Source organism: Borostomias antarcticus, assembly GCF_949987555.1.
Source record: "Borostomias antarcticus genome assembly, chromosome: 19".
NCBI lineage: Eukaryota > Metazoa > Chordata > Actinopteri > Stomiiformes > Stomiidae > Borostomias > Borostomias antarcticus.
Window position 1 is genome coordinate 837128 of NC_140252.1, and position 18940 is coordinate 856067.

Sequence of the window (18940 nt, forward strand, 5' to 3'; positions counted from 1 at the left end):
CTAATCCCGCGCGTGTGGGCAACCCAGTATCACGGCTAAACGTGTTATAGCCCCGATACCATGTTGGTGTGTCTCCTTCCTGTCCCTGGACCAAAGACCGCTCCCCGTCCCTGGACCAAAGACCGCTCCCCGTCCCTGGACCAAAGACCGCTCCCCGTCCCTGGACCAAAGACCGCTCCCCGTCCCTGGACCAAAGACTGCTCCCTGCTTCCCGTCCCTGGACCAAAGACTGCTCCCTGCTTCCCGTCCCTGGACCAAAGACCGCTCCCCGTCCCTGGACCAAAGACCGCTCCCTGCTTCCCGTCCCTGGACCAAAGACCGCTCCCCGTCCCTGGACCAAAGACCGCTCCCTGCTTCCCGTCCCTGGACCAAAGACCGCTCCGCGCTCCCCGTCCCTGGACCAAAGACCGCTCCCTGCTTCCCGTCCCTGGACCAAAGACCGCTCCCTGCTTCCCGTCCCTGGACCAAAGACCGCTCCCTGCTTCCCGTCCCTGGACCAAAGACCGCTTCCCGTCCCTGGACCAAAGACTGCTCCCCGTCCCTGGACCAAAGACCGCTCCCCGTCCCTGGACCAAAGACTGCTCCCCGTCCCTGGACCAAAGACCGCTCCCCGTTTCCCGTCACTGGAGGCTGTCGAGGCCGGCGCCCTCCCTCCAGTCGGCGTAGTCCGGACTGAGCCCGTCCAGGTAGAGGCTGCCGTTGCGAGCCAGCGCCCCGGACAGCGGCGAGAGCGAGATGGAGAGGGCCAGGTTGGGGTAGGCGGCGTCGCGCTCCTCCCCCAGGCTGGCGGACAGGGTCCTCTTCCCCGGGGTCATGGCCTCCTGCTGGCCGGCGGCGGCCGGGTTGAGGCCCAGCTCGGCGGACAGCTTGCGCTTGATAGAGGCAGCACGCTGGAACTTGTCGTAGATGTCCACGCTCAGGCGCCGGCGCGTCTCCTTGAACTCCGCCGACACGTTGGCCGTCCACTCTGCGGCGTGAGCCCGGAACTCCCCCACCTGGGGGGTGGGGTGGGGGGGGGGGGGGGGGGCAGGGGAGAAGAGGAGGTAAATCAATATTTTGCTCTACTGAACCATTCAGTGGTAAATAGACTGCACTTACAGTTAGGGCTGGGTATCGAAATTCGATACCTTTGTGGTATCGACCGAAACACTGCTAGGTATCGAGGTATCGAAAGATCTTAAAACATTCGATCCCAGTTTTCGATACTTTTTAAAATGTATTAAACAAAATAACATTTTTATTTTATTTCTATCTGTCTCTCATCATCGTATCACACTACCTGTTCTAAAATCTAACGTGGCCACTGACTGGCTGAGGTAGGAAAACAAATTGTATGTCTATGTATCCGCTCGCGCCGCAGTCTGCACTTGTTCAGACGTGAGAAATGGCGAATCGGCGGTCTAAGTTCTGGCTCCATTTCACAAAAGCGAACAGACACTGGTAGTGTTAGGTGCAATGTGAGCGACAAGGTCATTTGTACCAAGACAGGAAATACCTCTAACTTAAGGAAGCATCTAATCGTCCACAACATTAATTTGCGACAAGAGAGCTGTACCGTGTTTGACTGTATGAAACAGACACAGCCCACTTCCACAAAATAGGACGAGATCGTGGATGTTAGCTGCCACCACCACCAGTTCCCACTTCTCCGACACAATCTATGTTGTCGGTGGAGAATGCGTCAATGACAGTGACTGATGAAGATTTCGGAGAAGCAGCTTCTACGTCTTCTTCAGGTAACATCATTGGGAGTGTACGCTAACTAGCTAACGTTAGTGCTGCTAAGTTAGCCTCATGCTCCCACGCAAGCTTTAGTTTGCTTGCTAGCTAGCTAGGTAGCTAAACGCTGTGTCAAAGCTAGCTAGCTAACATTTTATGCAGGGCCACTTAATATTGCGGCAACGCAGTAGCTAAACATAATATTAATGAAACGTTGATTTCATGTCTTAGTTTGCCCTGCTGCCAAATGCCCTCGTGTTGTGGTCCGAGCAGCACAGGTCACACCCTTCACATTGGCCAGGAGATCAAAAATGACCAAACGGAAAAAAGAGCAGTTACACAGGGCTGTAACGAATTTCATTGTTAAAGGGCTGCAGCCCTTTCCTACTGTGGAGGCTCCATCCTTCAGGTAAGCTTCAGCTGCACTATTAACTGTACAACTTGTTTGCATAATATCACTGTCGTGCTAGTGGATGTTAGAAATGCATTTTACACATTTTACAATTGCTATAGTATAGTTATTATTTAGTAGTCTTGTTTTCCCCTCATATTGTAGAGATGATAGGCGCCCTAGACCCCAGATATCAACCCCCCAGCAGAGACACGCTGTGTAATACCCTTATACCAGCATGGTAGGCAGTAGAAAGGGAAAATGTGAATGCAGAGTTGGAAGAGGTGAGGAATTTGGCTTTTACCTGCCGGTTTCTAGGTATCAAAAAAGGTATTGTTTTGGTATCGGTATCGAAAAAGGTATCGTATCGAAAAATGTTGAACGATACCGAGGCCTACTTACAGTGCATCCGTAAAGTATTCACACCCCTTCACTTTTTCCACATTTTGTTATGTTACAGCCTTATTCCCAAATTTTTTTTTTTTTTTTTTTTTCCTCATTCATCTACACACAATACCCAATAATGACAACGTGAAAACACTTTTTTTGAAATTGTTGCAAATTTATTAAAAATAAAAAGACTGAAATATCACACACAAAGTATTCACACCCTTTATTCAGTAGTTTGTTGAGGCACCTTTGGCAGTGATTACATCCTCAAGTCTTCTTGGGTATGGTGCTACAAGCTTGGCACACCTGTATTTGGGGTATTTCTCCCATTCTTCTCTGCAGATCCTCTCAAGCTCTGTCAGGTTAGATGGGGAGCGTTGCTGCACAGCTATGTTCAGGTCTTTCCAGAGGTGTTCATTTGGGTTTTCAAAAAGTTTATTTACCAGAAAACTTGTCAACGGCAAATCTGTACCCCGTGATTGGCTACTCTACTCACCGTCAAAATGATGTGCATTTTGCTTTGTCTCCCTCTTGTTCGGTAGTGGTGAGAATGCTTCCAGGTTTGCTAGTTGCGGTTTTAACGATTGGAAGCATGCAAATGAGCGTGTTGCGCATGACGGTTCGGAGGCCCATCGTAAGTGTATGCTCAAGTGGATCAGCAGAACCACGGAGAAGGGACAAATTGATTTTGGACTGCGTGATCAGTTTGAGACCGAGTGCCAGTATTGGACTGAGGTGCTAAAAAGGGTCGTAGCAACAGTGAAATTCCTTTCTGAGCGTGGCCTTGCCTTTAGAGGGGACACAGAGACATTTGACTCACCCAATAATGGCCATTATTTGGGGTGCTTAGAATTGGTTAGTCAGTTCGACCCATTCTTGAGAGAGCACATTGTATGTTTTGGGAATGCAGGCAAGGGGACACCATCATATCTTTTCAAAACAATTTGTTATGAGTTTATTCAGTTAATGGGGGAACAGGTTCTGTCAGAAATCATAAGTAGAATTCAGATAGCCAAGTATTTTTCCATTAGCGTAGATTCCACTCCAGACATATCACACACAGACCAGCTCACATTTATAATGTTCTTTCCTCTAGAGGTGATGCTTGGCATTCAGGCCAAAGAGTTCAATCTTGGTTTTATCAGACCAGATGTTTCTCATGGTCTGAGTCCTTTAGGTGCCTTTTGTCAAACTCCAAGCAGGCTTTTAAGTGTTATGGTTCTGGCCATTTGCGGCCTTTCGTCTACGTTTGGGGGTCTGAGAGACACTCCGAGAGGAACATAACGTTACACTAATCAGTAATCACAATCAAGTATTTCAGAGTGCCATGTAATAAGTTACGTTAGATGCTGTAGTGTGGAGATAAGGTCTGGCTATGCAGATTCCTTAGAAAGATAACGTTAGCTAGCTAAGTTAGCAAGCTAACGTGAGCTAACGATAGCTAGTTAGCTAGCTTCCCGGTCTAGTAGAAAAGTAGCCATGTCACCATGCGACTTTATCTCATGAAGCTCCATAAACTCCGTCCAACGAACAGAGGCTGGCCCGATATTTATCCGAGTTTGGCTCCTTCTTCGGTCACTGAGCTTTTGAGATTCGTATCGCACGGTTCGCCGGGCTCAGGCGGAGAAGCAGGACGATGAAACTCGGCCATTTTACCAAACGTTTAGCTGAAAAGTGTGAGCGGAAGTGGACGGAAAAGCTGCAGTTTTATAGTCGCACACACACTTGATGCTAACCAACATCTATAATGCTGCTAATTCATGGAAGTATAACGTTAGCTGGCTACTGCTAATCTCACAGTGGTGAAGCTAGAATAGTACCTGGCAACCCAGCGCGCAGTACCAACGCTGTAATACTATTGGCTGGTATGATATCAACAGAGTGACATTGTCGGGCCGTCAAAATTTCATAATGTAATAATTTAAGATAAAATATAATTTTTTAAGGAAAAGCAATACTTTTACTCTGCAGCCTTCGCAAAGCCCTATGGATGTATTATTTTTGAAAAAATGTTTATTTTAATCCACATATAACATATTATACCTTTAACCAAATTGAAGGTGATTCCCAAGAACAAAACACCAATAAAACAACAGCCTGGGCTGTTAAAGTCTTTAGTGAATGGTTACGCCAACTGGAAACCAGCACTGACCCTGAGACATGCAGCACAGAGAATCTCAACCAATTAGGCTACTTAGCTCATTTTCTGCATCTGTCCAGTCCTCATCAGGCAAGCCCTACAGCATCTCAACACTAACGACCATGAGATCATCTCTTAACCGTCACTTTGTCCCATACGACATCATCTCCGGCATCGAATTCAAGTCCAGTAATAAAGTGTTTGTGTCCATCGTGAAAAAATTAAGGAAGACTGGCAATGACAAATCTACACATCATCCCCACATAACTGAGACTGAGGCCGGTCTGTCCAGGAGATACACTAACCACTGTCAGGAGGCCGGTCTGTCCAGGAGATACACTAACCAGTCAGGAGGCCGGTCTGTCCAGGAGATACACTAACCACTGTCAGGAGGCCGGTCTGTCCAGGAGATACACTAACCACTGTCAGGAGGCCGGTCTGTCCAGGAGATACACTAACCAGTCAGGAGGCCGGTCTGTCCAGGAGATACACTAACCACTGTCAGGAGGCGGGTCTGTCCAGGAGATACACTAACCACTGTCAGGAGGCCGGTCTGTCCAGGAGATACACTAACCACTGTCTCCGAAGTACAGCCGTCCATCGTCTCACCGAGGCTGGGCTTGAATCCCGGCAAATGGCAGTCATGGGACACAGATGCGAATCTAGCCTTAAAGGAGTAGTAAAGGGAAAAGGCATGTTTAGCCCTGTTTTAAGGTTACTTATGATCATATACAATGGTTCAGATCAAAAAGTTGACAAAACTAGCACTTTTGAGAAAGTTGATAATTGCTCTACCACCGTTTTTGTCATACAATGGATGTGGGTGGGCACCTTGAAAAATCATTCAAAAATATCTTAAACTCTCGATTTCAAAGACAAGAATCTCACCGAGGGGGTAATTGGTGTCCGTTGGTGTTCTGACATCAAATTTGCCGCAAAGTATGAATCCTGCAGGGTTTTACTGATCATTTTATGAAATCCATTGACTTGTATTGACGCGACCGTTGTACATGTGTAGATCAATCCGCAGAGGGGATTCAGGAAGCGGAACTACTTACGGTACCTATTGTTATTGTTTATGTTGCTACGCTACCTAGTTTGCGGAAGTTTACACACATATGTGCTGCTACTCAATAGTTCTATGCTAAATATTTAAAAAAGCCTTTCCAGATGAACTAGAATCTTACTTTATGGCGAATTATGTCAGAACGCCAACTAACACCTTGGTGAGTTTCTTGTCTTTGAAATCAAGAGTTTAACATGTTTTTGAATGATTTTTCATGGTGCCGACCCACATCCATTGTATGACCCAAACGGTGGTAGAGCAATTATCAGACTTTCTTAGAAGTGCTAGTTTTGTCAACTTTTTGATCTGGACCATTGTATATGATCATAAGTAACCTTAAAACAGCGCTCAACATGATTTTCCCCTTTACTCCTCCTTTAAGAGCTTCTGGGCGCCCTCCCTAACAGACAGGAGAACTTGGAGCTGTGTGTTGTCCGCGCCCCACCAGGCCTCAGCACCAGCTGTCTCTTCCTCCCAGGTTGCCCCCCCCACACCTCCACTGCCGGCATCCTTCTTTGCTGCGACGTTTGGAAATGAAAACAACGCTCAAAGCCAAAGTTGCACAAGTGTCCCTCTGCCCTTCTCTATGTCCAATTTCACAATTAGCCTAATGGAAATATCCAATTCAACTTGGCAAAATAATCTTGAAAGTAGGCTAGCCTACAGCACCTGAGCAGCCTGTCCTCCCCCTCTCAACACAGCCTTTTCATGGTTTTTCTCTCTTTAAATCATTTTTTGAAATAAAAACAACTAATAGCCTATTCCTGTTGTCTCTATTATTATTGGAGGCCTACTATTTCTACTAGGCCTACTACTACTGCTGCTGCTGTTAATAACAACAACAATTAGCCAAAATGAGACAGATTCCTGGGTCTAGACGAGTGATAACGTCATAACGTTAGATTTGGGCGGAGACGACTATAAAAGTTACTGGTTGCTATGGAAATTGTATAACCCTAACCATGAATGATCAACTTTTCAAAGCTACAGTAATATGAGCAATAGATGTATTTTGTTCTCAGAATTATGTTTTCTGTTGAAAGGCCGTTGAATAAGCGGGATAATGAACTCGGGGCGGGTCTTTGTGCTGTTTAAATGACCTTCGCGGACCTCGGCTACGCCTCAGGCAATTCACTACCTCTGCCACGACTAATGTCGGTCTACCAACAGCCTTGTTGGCCCAACTTGCTACAATGCACACGTGCATGCATCCATTTCCCCTCACCCTACCCCGGGTCCGTATCCTTTTCCCACCCCCAACCCTACCCCCGACCCCTGCCTCTAACTGGACCCAGGCACACCTACACTCACGCTCACACACATACAGACACACACCAGTCCTGGGCTCAGATCCCCTCCCCCTCACCCTAACCCGGGTCCGTATCCTTTTCCTACCCCCCACCCTACCCCAACCCCTGCCTCTCTCTGGGCCCAGGCACGCACACACACACAGACACACATCAGGGTTTGCCACACCTCTCCCATGATGCTCTTATCCTTTCTTGCTCTAAAAATGTAGTTTGATGTAATGTACTGCTCTATATATGGCTCTGTGTGCTACTAACCCTGCTCTGCCTCCCCTCTCCCTAGTGCCTCTCTCTCTCCCTCCTATCTTCTAACCAGGTCCAGTGGATGCCCCACTGTCACCAGCAGACCACCCTGAGTCCGATAGATACCCCTGTGTCTGCTGCAGATGTCGTAGCAAATTAGTTAACACACACACACGCACACACAGACATACAACAGTCCACTTCCGGCCTTAGGCCTGGGTCCAGTACCCCCTTCCCCTCACCCTACCCCGGGTCCGTATCCTCTTCCTACCCCCACCCTACCCCTGACCCCTGCCTCTACCTGGACCCAGGCACACTCACACACACACTGACATACACCAGTCCTGGGCTCAGATCCCCTTCCCCTCACCCTAACCCGGGTCCGTATCCTTTTCCTACCCCCCACCCTACCCCAACCCCTGCCTCTATCTGGGCCCAGGCACATTTATGCACACACAGACATACACCAATGTTTGCCATGTCTCTCCTATGATGTTATTAGCCTCTCTTACTCTGAAAATGTAATTTAATGTTATTTATTGCTCTATAAATGTTCTTAGCCGGTAGACAAACATACTCCTGGAGCTTGCTCGATCGCCTCGTTGAGAGGGGTCAGGGAAGAATTTTTACAGCTCACTTATCTGGCCCCCGGGTGATTACTGTTTTTTTTGCTTCCCTCTGGAATATGTAGGGGTGGGTCGTATGCCCACCTCCCTTGTTCTCTGTAAAGCGCATTGTGTTGCCTCTGGGTATGAAATGCGCTATATAAATAAAGCTTTGATTGATTGATTGATTGATCTCCAAATGCGGTGGCTACAAATCATACAATGCTGCACTTCATGGCTCCTGACAATCTGTGTGGCTAGCCAACTAGTCATACAGGGCTGCACAATGCTCCTGACAATCACAGCTAACACAGCCAAACGTCAAGTAATTCTAACAACATAAGCGATAGCTAACCAGCTAGGCTAACTGACATTATTGAGGCCAGCTAGATAGCATCCTCATACATTCACAGCTAACAGCCAAACGTCAAGCAATTCTAACAAAATTAGGCTAGCTACATTACAAAAGAGGCCAGGTCAGCGTCCGACTCATAGCCTTTTATTACACTGTCTGAGATGGTTGTCCTTCTGGAAGGTTCTCCCATCTCCACAGAGGAACTCAGAGCTCTGTCAGAGTGACCATCAGGTTCCTGGTCACCTCCCTGTGGTCTACAGACAATTCCTTTGACTTCATGGCTTGTTTTCCGCTCTGACATGCACTTTCAACTGTGGGGCCTTTGTATATAGACAGGTGTATGCCTTTCAAAATCATGTCCAATCAATTGAATTTACCACAGGTAGACTGCAAGCAAGTTGTAGAAACATATCAAGGATGATCAGTGGAAACAGGATGCACCTGAGCTCAATTTTGAGTGTCATAGCAAAGGGCGTGAATACTTATGTACAGTACATGTGATATTTTAGTTTTCTATTGTCAGTATGGGGTATTGTGTGTAGGCCCTGGCTTCAACCCAACCTCTCTCTCAGTACTGGGCATTCACACTCACACTCCTAAAGATGCTTATGCAAGGGACCACACCGCAGGCTGTCACGCACATTTATATTACCAAACAAACACACTGTGTGTGTGTTTGTGTGTTACTGTGCGTGTGTGTCCTCCCCCATCTCCTTCCTCCATTAGAGTGGAACTAATGAACAGGTCAGCCCTGCAAGGTATCCCATCATTCTTCTGCGGTTAGCATAAGCACACCGCCATTAAATAAAACCTGAATGGATGGTTATGAGGGTAAACTGGGAAACTATAAACCACAGTTATCAATTACGGCCCTGACTACTGGGGGAGACAACATGGCAGCGCAATCAGTCTGACGCCTGTTGAATGATGTCCCGAGGAATATAATTTGTCCTTCTGATACGTTGAGTTTTATGCGCTGATAGTAGTGTATTTATGAGTTGGTATTGTAATAGTGTATTTGAGTTGGTATTGTAATAGTGTATTTATGAATTGGTACTGTAGTAGTGTATTTGATTTGTGCTGTATTAGCATATTTGTTTTGTTATTAGCATAATACTGCGCCCCGGGCTGATGTAACAGTTGGTTGGGGGGCGCATTATAAATAAAAATAACATAACATAACATAACATAACATATTTATGAGATGGTGCTGTAGTAGTATATTTATTAATTGGTACCGTAGTAGTGTATTTGAACAGATGGTGCTGTAGTAGTATATACTGTATATGAGTTGGTACTGTAGTAGTGTATTTGAACTGGTACTGTAGTAGCATATATATGAGTTGGTACTGTAGTAGTGTATTTGAACAGATGGTGCTGTAGTAGTATATACTGTATATGAGTTGGTTCGGTGGTAGTGTATTTGAACTGGTACTGTAGTAGCATATATATATATATATATATATGAGTTGGTACTGTAGTAGCGTATTTAGTGTGAATGCTCACACTATTGTTATCCAGTTATTTATTAGGTGGGCTAGCTTGTAAAAGCTAGCCCAACTTGTGATATTCCCACTATTTCTTTCTTTCTTTCTTATTATTATTCTCCTGTTTTTTGGCCTTTAACTACTTCTTCATACTTTATGCTAGAAACTTCATTCAAACTTTAAAATGTTCATCGTCTTTAGCTGTTTCCCATATGTATTCTGATTGTTTTGTGCCATTGAAACTGCTGGTGGAATGTTCAGTATCATTATGTTTTTAGAGTGGTGGCAGCTGTTGCTTTGAAAATATTCACACATTTTGTAAACTGCTGGCACTCACAGTTTTGAAAGCTCACACACATATTATACTGTACATCAAAATGTTCACACAACTGTGCTGATTCGTACAGTGTAAGTGCTTTTGAGCTGCTACTTTTGCATTTTTACCCTTTTTCTAACTTGTCGCCATGGCTAGTTTTAACAGCTCATACACATACATCAAAACGTTCACCCGGTCTGGGTTATGTGGCGAGCGTGACGCGGCGGGGGGTAGCAAAAAAACACCCCCCCTTATAGCGAGAGGCCCTTTCCCGTTTTCGTGATTTCGGCCTCCCGTAGAGAACGAACGGGCTCGGGAGAGAGAGAGTCACGGGTCCGCGAGTGTCGACGTCAACTCGTGTGCGAGTCCCGCGTTAAACGTTGTTCGAACGTCGTAAATCGAAGTTGAGGCAACATAACAAACGTGCAAATGGCACTACGATGCTTGCGCAAAGAGCCTTTTTTGTAATACAAATTAAACGTAACCGATGGAAGTGTAGACAACGTTGTAGGAACGGGTGTATACATCGTTGCAGCAACGCCGTTAGACGTGTTTTTGGCCCGATCTCGGCCGTATGTCGGCGAGAGCGGCTTAGAGAGGAGGCCGGAGGTAGAGATAGAAGAAATTCCTATCTCAAAAAATTAGCATATCTTCTGGACAGCAGTCAGGTCGGCAGTCTTAAATAAAGAAATGTTGTTACAACATATCACTGCCTATCTGCCTGTGTAACGGTACATTCAAAGCACACTTGTAGTACAAATGTATTATACTACCAGCATACTCAAAATATATTTAATAGGCCTTACTATTAAATTCATAGTAGTGTAGAAGTGCATTTTTAATATACTAATTCGTTGATTCAGATGATTAGGTTAATAGCTCGTTTAGAGTACCTTTTCATGATATGCTAATTTTTTGAGATAGGAATTTTGGGTTTTCATGAGCTGTATGCCAAAATCATCAGTATTAAAACAATAAAAGACCTGAAATATTTCAGTTGGTGTGCAATGAATCTAAAATATATTAAAGTTTAATTTTTATCATTACATTATGGAAAAGAATGAACTTTATCACAATATGCTAATTATTTGAGAAGGACCTGTATAAGACTGTGCGAGCAAACACTTTCACAAACTCCCAGCCTGGTTCATTACTCAAAACCGCAATCATGGGTAAGACTGCCGACCTGACTGCTGTCCAGAAGGCCATCATTGACACCCTCAAGCAAGAGGGTAAGACACAGAAAGACATTTCTGAACGAATAGGCTGTTCCCAGAGTGCTGTATCAAGGCACCTCAGTGGGAAGTCTGTGGGAAGGAAAAAGTCTGGCAGAAAACGCTGCACAACAAGATAAGTACACCTTGTACTTTTTTTGTTGCCTTCAAGTATAATTAAGTGTACACAAGTAGTCCTTGAGTAATGCTTGAGTACTACTTAACTACACTTACAGTGTAATTAGTGTGTTAATTTTGAACAACTTTTTACAAACTTCAAGTGTACCAAGTACACCAATGGAAAAAATGATAACGGTACATTCAAAGCACACTTGTAGTACAAATGTATTATACTACCAGCATACTCAAAATATATTTAATAGGCCTTACCATTAAATTCATAGTAGTGTAGAAGTGCATTTTTAATATACTGATATCATACTTTACTAACCTTCTAACATGCCTTTATGGTATTTCAAATTAACTTCAAATATACTTAATGACTGTAATTTGTATATTTCAAGTGTGTATACTTCTGTAGCACTTACTACAGTAATTGTATTGTCACGTTATTATACAAAAAATACACTTCTACTACTTGCATTGTAGTATAATAACGTCATACTTGAAGTGCATGCATTTTTTATGCTTAATTTGTGATGCGAATGTATTTATAATTAATTTATATCAACAAAACCACACACTTGAAATATACAAATTACAGTCATTAAGTATATTTGAAGTTAGTGAGTTTGTAATGAGAATTCGGTTGTGGCTGCAGTAAATACGAACAAACGATAAAAGACCGTTTTGTACACGCTACGAGTTTACTATCGTTTGGTGATTTACTGTTCTTAACAGACTCACGGGTCCGTGAGTTACCAACCCCACTTGCCGGCGCCGTGAGTTTGTGAACTCGCGGGCCCGTTCGTTCTCTACGGGAGGCCGAGATGGCGAAAAAGGGCGGGGGCCGCACCCATTTTCGCGATCTCGGCCTCCCGTAGAGAATGAACGGGAAGGGGCTCACTCGGACTCACGGCGCCGTGAGTGAGTTCGGTCTGATGGCGTTATCGTTGCAAAAAGTCAGCGCTACGGAGGCCGAAATCACGAAAACGGGAGAGAGAGAGAGAGAGTCACGGGCCCGCGAGTGTCGACGTTTCGTGCGGTTTCACCAACGAAACGGCGGGGTTTTTTCTAAATCCCGGTGCGCGGTCGCGACGCTACGGAGGCCGAAATCACGAAAACGGGAGAGAGAGTCACGGGCCCGTATGATGTGTGGGTTATGTGGCGAGCGTGACGCGGCGGGGGGGTAGTCACGGGCCCGTGAGTGTCGTTTTCTAAATCCCGGTGCGCGGTCGCGACGCTAGGATGCACCCACAACTGTGCTGATTCGTACAATGTAAGTATCTAAGCTGCATGACTTAACGTTTTTGAGGTATGACGATTTGTTCGGCAACTGCGCTCCCCATTGAAACATATGGTTCCGCACTAACTTTTGAGCTGCTAATTTTGCATTTTTACCCTTTTTCTAACTTGTCGCCATGCCTACAGTGTTTAAAGTCGCACTGAAACGGACGTTTGAGATCATCTAACTTCCATAGTTTGACGTATTTCCGATGCAAACAAGCTATGAGGGTGGGACATTATGTTTAGAGGAATTTGATTGGAACATTGACAAGTGGACGGGTTTTAAGAACTTTAGACAGATTCGATAGAAGGATAGCGTTGATTGACGGGTGGATGTCGTGAGATTATTGGCCTTGCTCCAGCACACATGCGCACAGAGCGGCTATTTTCTCCGTCTCCTCACCCTCCTTTCAAGGAGCTCTTCATCCGTATACTCTGGCTCAAAACGATATGGACGTCCGTCATATTCTAATTCATTTTCTAGATCCTCTAAATCTGACAAATATTCAGCCATATTGCACACAATATTCTAGGCACCAACAATCCGATCGTAGCCTACAGACGGAGAATAGCCAGTCTGCGCGCTGGCCTGTGCGCATGCGTGCTGGAGCAAGTGGGGAAAGGCGTTTAAAGATCATATTACAGAGGCTAAAGACCACGTATTTGAAAACCACAACAAGGCCTCGCTTTGGGGAATCACAACTGTCGATTCATAAAATCAGATTGATGAAAACAACCGTTTAGCGGCCGAAAATAGATTTTTAGAAACTGCATTCTTGGTGCCCCGTCCACCGCCACTACATGGATATACTGGCTCGCGCTGGATTTTAAATTTATTCTACATGCCTCAGAACTACACCAAAGTGATCTCGGTGAGTCAAACGTCTTATAATATGTCGTAAATAAGGTCCAGGTTGTCAAAACGAGCATTGTCCTTTAATAATATATAGGCTATCTGTTGTGGCAAAAAAATAAAAATAAATTTGCGTTATAGGCCTGCCGCAGACTGGGGTTGAGAGCCATCCTTTATCTGTTCATAGACGACCTGATGTGAGGAAATACATCTGTTTATCTGGAAAAGTAGCCTTACATAGAAGATATGTATTGTGGTGAATTATGCCATATAATATAACATGTATGGACCACACTGTATCGCTGCCATTGTTTTGCTGACTGCTCCTGACAATGCTCACTGTATGCACAAAATAGGCCTATTATTCCACTCACAACATGAAATACAAAGCTGGAAATGCAGTGTAATGTCCCACCCCAAATTATGTAATATGTATTCAAATATCTGACATATCGATCCGGATAGCTAGTAATAAAATGAGCCTACCAGAGGACCTCGGAGTTTGTAATTTCAGCCAGAATTAGGCTATCGCGTCCCCGGTGAAAATCACTGACATAGGTACATGGGAAATAGGTATTTTTTAGACTCGCCATCTGCCAGCCTACTGTCGGGTCTCTGGGACATAGGCGACTCAGTTTTTGGAGTGGCAGACTCATTTTAATTTTTGGAATAGTGGACTCTTTCCAATAAAGAGAAAGGGCCGCCATTCCGAAGAATAGAGGTCAAACATCGGAATGGGGAACCTTCAGAAAGGCGGTCGGTTCCCCTGATGAATGGAGGTCAATCATCGGAATGGGAAACCCTCGGAAAGGTGATTGGTTCCCCTGAATAGCAGGTTCATCTATGAATCTAAAGGCATCCAATTAAAAAGGGTTAAGAATAGGATCCCAAGTTCTTGTGAACTTATCGGAGCAGCTCCAAATACTGTACTTAAAGGGCAATGCTAGTTTTTGACAACCTGGACCTTATTTACGACATATTATAAGAAGTTTGACTCACCGAGATCACTTTTGTGTAGTTCGGAGGCCTGTAGAAGAAATTTAAAATCCAGCGCGAGCCAGTATATCCATGTAATGACGGTGATCGGGGCACCGAGAAGGCAGTTTCTCAAAATCTATTTTCGGCCGCTAAACGGTTGTTTCAAATCAGATTGGATGAATCGACAGTTGAGATTCCTCAACGCGAGGCATTGTTTCGGTTTTCAAATACGGGGTCTTTAGCCTCTGTAATATGATCTTTACACGCCTTTCCCCACTTGCTCCAGCACGCATGCGCACAGGCCAGCGCGCAGACTGGCTATTCTCCGGCTCACATTCTCTGCGCTACGATCGGATTGTTGCTGACGAATGACGACGACAATATTCTCGGCACCAACAATCCGATCGTAGCGCAGAGAATACATTTTGAGCGTTCTAGGCAGCAGAAATGCCACGGTGGAGGAAGCCCAAATACGAGTACCAGCGTCCGGCGAAAGTTTGCAACATTTGTGGTCGAAAAGGCATTCGACGGCTCGACAAACATTTACGTTCCGAACACAAAATACTTCCAGGAACGCCAGCGTATATAAATTCGACAGCGGAGTCCGGGCGAAAGAGCATGCCGTCGCAGGAGCTGGACTTAGGGGAGGAACCGGAGATCGATGCGGGGACCGGACCGGAGCTCGATGTGGGGAGTAAATCGGGGGGCAAGTCGCCAGAGGGAGAACCGGGCCCCAGCCAGCTCGCGGCCAGCGAGAGCGGACTTGAAACGCTAGCGGACCTGTCTAGCAGCCTGTCTACGTTGCCATGCAGCCAGGCGGCTCGATCCACCGACGGTAGCGTATCGCCTTTGGGGTCGGACGGAGGGCGAGACGGGCCTATTGAACCGGGGCCTGGAGCCGGCAGCTGGTCAGAGCGAGGGGCCACTAGCGAGAGCCAAACAGAGGATGAGCGAATGGAGCTGCCGTTGAGTCTAAAAGATCCGGCTTTGTCAGAGGGAGCTAGCGGGGTGTTAGAGGCATATTTCTGGCACCTATTAGGTGCGTTTCCCTCGGTAAAGCGACATCAGAATACCCACTCTAGCCTCCGGAGGGTAATAGAGTTTCTCAAGACTTTACACGGTCCAACCGGTGATGTTGATGAAAGGATGTCTGGTCTAAAGAACCACCGGAGGACAGAGGACTGGTTAAGGGAACTCAAAGCCCGCCCGATCGCACCGACAACGGTGAACAATTATTGCTTAGACATCTCTGCCTTCCACCGATACATGTCAGAATACAAGCCCCTAGCTACACCCCCCAGCGTGCTCCGGAGGCTACGATTGAAATTGGCCAAGATCCTCCGCGACCAGCGCCACTGTGTGAGACAGCACCGGGACAAGGTGTACAAAGCCGTCCAAGAGAGGCTCTTAACTGCGGCCCAATTAACAGAACTCCTCGGTGCGATCCGGAGCAGCATACCGGACCTGTTTGATGGGCTGGAATTAAATCCGTGCCACCGAATATCGAACCGATTGGCGGCGAGTATCGTCATCTATCTGACGGCTCTTAATGGTTGCCGGAGGGGTAAGTGTTTGCGACCGGGGAACGGTTCATTTATCGTCCGGCCCCAGTGATCTAATAAGCCCATTTTATATGCTTGTCCTACCCCCAGGAACCTGGATCAATCTCAAAGGTGAAGACATCGATCAAGCCACCAAGAGAGATGGTCTATTCTTGGTCGGTGTGGCTGAACACAAGACGGCTCATTTACACGGTGAAGCAGTCCTCTGCTGTAAGGACGAAGAATATCAATGGCTGGTCCGGTATCGAACCGCGGCAAAGCGGCTCCCCGGCTACAGGTGAGCCAGTGGAAGGAACCAGGGACCAGGGGAAGAAACCAGGGGTCTGTCCCTTACCAGGTAAAGAAGGGTGATCGAGTCTAAACCTAATATTCTGCCCTCTCATTGTCTCCAGGAAAGGACCATCGACTCTGTTCTTCAGCAGTAGCGGACAGCCGGCGGTGAATCTCTCCGTCAGCGTCAACAGAGTCTTCCAGACCATGGGCTACCCTGGGATGACTTTACACAAATTGAGGCACGTCCTAGCTACTTTAAGCTGGGAGAAACTCGAAGCCGGGGACCGCACATTGGTTGCCCAGCACGTGTCATAGTTTGAATGCCCAAGAGTCGTACTATGTGCGCCTGGGCTCTGTGGAGAGGCATGTGAAAGCACGGGGTCTGGTGGAACGATTGCTGAACCGTGAAAGTTAAAATAAATGGCCATTCAATGGCGAAATGTGAACAGCAGAGTATGTGTGAATCAATGCCGGCTAGGAGGACCAGAGCAAGGCATTACAACACAGGCCCTCTCACCCTACTCTGGGGACCAGGGCTCAGGGGAAACACACAGCTCCTCGACCCCGCACAGGGGACCAGAGCTAATCCTAATAACACAGGCCTCTCCCCCAACTCTGGGACCAGAGCTAGGCATTACAACACAGGCCCTCTCACCCTACTCTGGGGACCAGGGATCAGGGGAAACACACAGCTCCTCGACCCCGCACAGGGGACCAGAGCTAATCCTAATAACACAGGCCTCTCCCCCTACTCTGGGACCAGAGCGAATTGTTGTGGTCTGCTGAAATTAAAACATAAGACAAAAGTCAGTCCCTGCAAGCCATTCAAATCTCCCGTGTCACTCTGTCACGTTGGGGGACCCCGCTAGGATAAAATGTCTTCGCACGGAAAATGCTCTGTTCTTCGATGTACTAGGCAGTACAGATCGTCTCCCAAGCTCAAAGGACAGAAGAGCTGAGTGGATACATTTGATTTTTTGATGGCAACGTTCCCGCTAAAATTGGCAAAACATTGGCAGTGTGCTAGCCATTTTTTGCCCGATTGATTTTCCAACCTGGATCAGCACAATGCAGGATTTTCAGATAAACTCTTTCTGAATGATCAAGCAATACCAATAACTCTGCACGGGCGCGCAGGGGAATTGCTCAATGCTCGCTGCCCGAGCGCCTCCACGCATATACGTTATTTTCATCATAGCCTACTGTAACTAATAATGTTGTATGATGCCGTCTAGAAATTACGTTTGGAGGCGATGGACAAACGTCGAATTCTGAAGCCTGCCAAGTGAGACGAGGTTGGTCAGAGTAATGGGACGTCGGACGAATGGGTTTAATATGGTCGGAACAATGAGACGTCGGAATAATGGGTAATTTTCTGAACATTGAGTGGTCGGAATATGGGATGTCGGAATTATGGGCAGCACCTCAGGGCGGCCGAACCATAATGAGATGCACATCAAAACCTGCTGGTTTGAACACACAACAAAGATATTATTTTTTTTTGTCCTTAAAGCAATAACTCAATCAAAAGCCGTAGTATTCTATGGTTTTCAAAATCAGCTTTTTGGATTAGCGACCTTTCGAAGCTTTTTCGGATTAGCGAACCTTCGGAATAACTACATGTAACGGTAGTTTTGGGTGATGGCGCCACTCCGAAATACCTGCATTCCGAAGCTCCGCCATTCCGAAAATTACCTGATGTGTGGAAATAAATATGTATATCTGGGAAAGTAGCCTTACATAGAAGGTATTGTGGTGAATTATGCCATATAGTATCTATGGACCACACTATATCGCTGCCATTGTTTTGCAGACTGCTTCTGATGAATGCTCACTGTATGCACAAATAGGCCTATTATCCCGCCCACAACATGCAATAGAAAGCTGTAAATGCAGTGTAATGTCCCGCCCAAAATTGTGTAATTGGTATTCAAATATCGGGGTCATCCCTATATTCCCCGGGTCCTATGTTCCCCGTGAAGCGAACGATAAACGTGATTATAGCATAGAACCTGGGGAACATAGAACCCGGGGAACATACCCCCGGGGAACATAGGACCCGGGGAAAATAGACATGTTCCACAAATATCTGACGTCGATCCAGATAGCTAGTAATAAAATTAGTCTACCAGAGAACCTTGGAGTTTGCTGGAAAAACATATAGGCCGTGTCCGAAATGCATACTACCTGCTACTTGCTATATAGTAGGCACTATATAGTAGGCATACTGCATACTATATAGTACCTACTGTTCCACAAAACGCGTGTAGTATGCGAGAAAATACAGCGTGCTACTCGAGTCATCCAGCGGAAGTGACGGGGCTACGACGGGTTACGATACTGTTTATTCAGACCGCGAACCTGTGGTAAAAATTATCTGGTGTTTTTTGTGATCATTTTGTGTATTATCCACAAAAATGTTGCCTTTTCCTGACATGGGATGTGTGGCTGCTGCTGCCGCCAGGAGAAGACGTGTTCGCGCTGCAAGGAGAAGAGCCGTCATGAGATTTGTTCTCAACATGCTTCTAGCTGAGGTAAATATTGAACGTTAGCTTGCTAGCTACGTTAGTTGATAGCCCCGCATGTGCTGGTGACAGTAGCTGGCTTGGGGCTATTGTAGTTGAGGTAAATATT

At 46.1% G+C, this 18940-nt stretch overlaps 1 protein-coding gene across 1 annotated transcript in view; it reads right to left on the reverse strand.

Annotated features, from left to right (window-relative positions):
* Nucleotides 1–620: 620 nt before the first annotated feature.
* Nucleotides 621–18940, reverse strand: part of kcnk2b (potassium channel, subfamily K, member 2b) — a gene marked incomplete at its 3' end in the record, with an annotated part of 78729 nt that continues 60409 nt past the window's right edge. The window contains exon 6 of the mRNA XM_084453534.1: nt 621–995. Within this exon, the coding sequence (XP_084309660.1) occupies nt 621–995 (375 nt within the window). The remainder of the gene's footprint in view (nt 996–18940) is intronic.